Source organism: Ochotona curzoniae, unplaced genomic scaffold (genome assembly GCF_017591425.1).
Source record: "Ochotona curzoniae isolate NIBS_2020 unplaced genomic scaffold, NIBS_Ocur_1.0 scaffold_3171, whole genome shotgun sequence".
In the NCBI taxonomy this organism is placed as follows: domain Eukaryota; kingdom Metazoa; phylum Chordata; class Mammalia; order Lagomorpha; family Ochotonidae; genus Ochotona; species Ochotona curzoniae.
Genome location: NW_024467104.1, coordinates 2,313,786 through 2,318,374, shown reverse-complemented (window position 1 = coordinate 2,318,374; position 4,589 = coordinate 2,313,786). Strand labels below are relative to the sequence as shown.

At 43.9% G+C, this 4,589-nt stretch overlaps 1 protein-coding gene across 1 annotated transcript; it reads left to right on the top strand.

The window, feature by feature from the left end:
* The first annotated feature begins 3,209 nt into the window (after nucleotides 1-3,209).
* Nucleotides 3,210-4,170, top strand: LOC121172386 (olfactory receptor 1052-like). The gene has a single exon (XM_041004253.1). It carries the CDS (start codon nucleotides 3,210-3,212, stop codon nucleotides 4,167-4,169), a length of 960 nt encoding a protein of 319 aa, XP_040860187.1. The 3' UTR covers nucleotide 4,170.
* Nucleotides 4,171-4,589: the final 419 nt, after the last annotated feature.

Here is a 4,589-nt window from a genome sequence, read left to right as displayed (position 1 = left end):
CCTCTACTCTCAGAAAGTATGATGTAATATGGAAGCCAGTTGGCCCTGTGGGGGAAAGGAAGACTTGGAAATATTGCTAGAGTTCTGTTAGCGTCTACATGCATGAATGAAAACCAACTGCAAGATTATAAACCAACTGCAAGATTCTTACACAAATAAGAATTCAATTGAGTAAGACAAGTCTGCCTAGAAAGGCTAAGCAAGATTTTTGCAGGATTATTGGCAGAAGCTTACAGCAGCTTTTCAATAGCCTCTGTAAGACCATTGGTCAAGGTCACCTCAATTAAGGGTTGCTAATAGATAAGTCTCTGAAGAAATCAAAAGGAAATCTGGAAGTTTGGGTGCGAACAGGAGAGGACTAGGTCGCACACAGTCCTGCCCATGGGAAGATGGTGGAAAGGGAATTAGGGAGGACAAGGAACTTCATTTGCTGAAAAGTAAAATCAGGCATTCAGCCTAAATTTAAAATGTTGAGCATGGCTTTAGGTATGCATGCCTCTACGGGATCAGCCTGTATGCAATAATATTCACTGCAGCTCAGAGATCGTGAACACTTGAATTTGTACAGAACTAGACCCCTTAGAAAGTCAAAAAGAAAGAGTACACAAATGATACTGCTGGGTGGAGAAATTCGAGTCCAGGGCCAAAAGCTGGCCTTACCAGATTAAACCTCAGGATGGGATCATGAGGTTATTTGATTCTGCCACCCCATCCGGACCCTGCCTTTTGGAGTTGTATGTTCTGACTTCTACAATAAACTCAAGATTAGCCTCATAAAGGGCATGGGTTGTCTAGAGTATTCTCCTACCATCCCATGTTCATAGCCCCAGCTCCAGGGAAGCACCCAGGGAAGAAGGAGGGTCCTGGGAGTTTCAGAAACTGACTGCTTTCTTCTAAGTCCGTGGTCTTCAATGGGTTGTGTATCCTCACAGGAAGTAAGGATTCTTCAGAGGGTTCACAGCAAAGCAAGCTGAAGGAAACTGATGTCCTCAACCTTAGTGTTCATATTGTCTCTGTCCTAAAATTGACATCCTGAGGACATGTCTGCTGGAAATGCTGAGCCCTCTTCTTATCTTCCCCTTCACAATTGCCCTTCTTTCACTTTTGCAAAGAAATGCATGCTTCTATGGAGGAGATGGAGGAAACAACAGATAACAGGCACCCAAATGCAGTTATGTAGGGGGAATAAGTGTTCTGTAGTATAGCAGGGTGGATGTAGTTTACACCAGTTTCTTATATATTTTGTAAAAAAACTAGGAGAGGCAATACAAATAATGACAAATGTTTAAGGAGATAGAAATGCTAATTACCTTGATTTGGTGATTGCACATCGAATACATTGTGTTATCACAAGTACCCCATAAATCTGTACAATTAAAAAAAAAAAGATGAATGTATGCTTCTACTCAAGCCTGAGTCTTACTGGAAGGCATTACAGCAGCATACAAAGACTTCCAGGCTCTCATACAGCGAAATAATTTGATAAATAAGTGTTGGAAAAATAAGAGACTTTAATAACTGCCTCTACCATCTCTTTAAATTCAAATAAAAATTTTTTACCAAATACGAGGATCTTTTCAAATGAACAGATGTTAAAGCGTTAAAAATAGTTTTTGATGACACACCACTGGGTGATTTTTGGCATAACTAAGAACTTGCTCAAGGAACTGAAAGATATTACCATAAAAAACTACTTGTGTCTGCATGTATTCGTTTATGTTAACAGGCTTTCTCAAATACTTTGTGCTATTTAGTGTAAAATATATTCACCAAAGGTCACTGCAATGAGTGGCCAAGGTACTTCAACTGATCCTTGTGTACTGGACAGAGCTTCCTAAAGCTGTCCATTATAATCAGATAAAGATGATTGTGATTTTAAGGATTTATTCTTTCACCTATTTGGAAGCTATGGCTACAGGGGAGAAACAGAGACAGGTCCTCCACCTACTGGCTCATTCCCCAAAGGGCTACAGCAGGTGTAGCTGGTCAGGTCAAAGTTAAGAGCCAAAAATTTCATTCAATCTCCCACATAAGTGCAGGAGCCCAACACCTGTTGAGCCATCCACTGTTGCTTTATTCTGAATGTTAGCAGGGAGTTGAATTGAAAGTGGGGGAGCTAATAAGAAGAAGAGGATCTGTAATACTGTATTTACAGCAGCACAATCTACAATAGCAAAGACATGGAAACAATTCAGATCCCCGTCTGCTCCGTGGACTATTACTCAGCCACTAAAAAGAATAAAATTATACCATTTGCAACTAGATGGTCCCAAATGGACCATTATGCTCAATGAAATAAATCAATCCCAAAAGGACAAGTATGTTCTCTCTAATATAAGGAAACCATCATGGAGGAAGAAAGAAAGAAAGAAAGAAAGAAAGAAAGAAAGAAAGAAAGAAAGAAAGAAAGAAAGAAAGAAAGAAAGAAAGAAAGCTAGAACACAAGCCAGCACCCATATGGGATGCCAGCATTACAGGCAGTAGCTTAACTCACTATGCCACAATGACAGCCCCAAGATTATTCCCTTTTCTAAGCAAGTTCACATAGATTCTTCCTATGCTCCCTGACACATACCTGCACCAAGATCTGTCTCCAGGGCCTGGCACAATAGCCTAGTGGCTAAATCCTCACCTTGTATATACCAGAATCTCATATGTGTGCCAGTTCATATCCTGGCTGCTCCATTTCCCATCCAACTCCCTCCTTGTGGCCTAAGAAAGCAGCAGAGGGTAGCTCAAAGCTTTGGGACCCTGCATCTGCATGGGAAGTACAGAAGAAGCTCTTGGCTCCTGAATTCAGATCGGTTCAGCTGTAGCTGTTGTGGCTACTTGGGGAGTGAACCAGCGGATGGAATTTTTCTGTCTCTCCTTCTCTCCCTAAATCTGTCTTTCCAGTAGAAAAATAAAAATAAAAATAAACTTATATTAAAAAAAAAAAAAAACGATTTGTCTCCAGACAGGAAGCTTAGGAAAGATGTATTCATGGTCAGACTACTACATTGTGACGTCAAAGATCTTCAATACCAAACCTTGGCTGGGCTGGTGAGTCAGAGGCCCACAGAGAATAGAACTGCCCAACGGAACAGTGAACAGGAAGCACATTAGAGCCCTGTCTAGGGAGCTTACAATGTTCTCTCATTGTACAGAGCACAGTGATGTATAGACTTAAGTCATGCTGATTGAGCGATCATCAACTGTCACCCCTGCAGATGACTCCAAGGGAGCTAACCCTTGCCACCGGCAACCACACCCCAGTCACAACATTCATCCTGCTGGGATTCTCTGATCACCCGGACATCCAGGAGCTTCTCTTTGGAATATTCCTGCTCATCTACATCCTGACACTGCTGGGCAACCTGGGCATGATCTCACTCATCTTCACAGACTCCCGGCTCCATAACCCCATGTATTTTTTCCTCAGTGCTCTCTCTTTTCTCGATATTTGCTATTCTTCTGTGGTCACACCCAAGCTCTTGGTCAACTTTCTGGCCTCTGACAAGTCCATCTCTTTCAAGGGTTGTGTGGCCCAGCTGACATTCTTTGTGGTGCATGTGACAGCTGAAAGCTTCCTGCTGGCCTCCATGGCCTATGACCGCTTTGTGGCCATCTGCCGCCCCCTCCATTACAGTTCTACGATGACCAAGAGGGTCTGTCTCCAGCTGGTGGCTGCTTGCTATGCATTTGGAGGAGCCAACTCTGCTATCCAAACTGGGAATGTCTTTGCCCTGCCTTTCTGCGGGCCCAATCAGGTGATACACTACTTCTGTGACATCCCACCCCTTCTGCGCCTGGCCTGTGCCAACACAGCCACAGCAGAGATGGTCCTCTACATGTTCTCTGCTCTCGTGACCCTTGTGCCTGCCATAGTCATCCTTATCTCCTACAGCTTTGTACTGGTGGCAATTGGGAAGATGCGCTCAACAGCTGGGCGGAAGAAGGCCTTCTCCACGTGTGCCTCCCACTTTCTGGCCATTGCCATCTTCTATGGCACCGTGGTGTTCACCTATGTCCAGCCCCATGGATCCACTGATGACAGTAACAGCCAAGTAGTGTCTGTCTTCTACACCATCATAATCCCCATGCTCAATCCCTTCATCTACAGCCTCCGCAACAAGGAGGTGAAGGCTGCCCTACAGAGAAAGCTCCAAGTCAGCATCTTTCCCTGCTGAACCTTGTAAGGCTGCCGATTAAAATGAAGAAGGCAGAACTGACACAGCGGTTTAGTAAGCTAATCTTTTTCATCCAGTGCCAGCATCCCATAGGAGCACTGGTTTGAATCCTGGCTGCCCCACTTTCACTGCAGCTCCCTGTCTAAGGCCTAGGAAAGCAGTAGAGGATGGTTCAAATCCTTAGGTCCCTGCACCCACATGGGAGATCCAGAAAAAGCTCTTTACTTCTGGCTTCAGACTGGCTCAGCTCTGGCCATTGTGGCCATTTGGGGAGTTAACCAGTAGCTCAAAGATCGATCTCTGCCTGTCTTTCCTTCTCTCTCTGCACATCTGCCTCCCAGATGAAAATAAAATTTTAAACTGAGGATGGCAAAGCTTCTTCCAAATTAAATTGTTTTGCCCTGTGTCAGGTTTATTTGC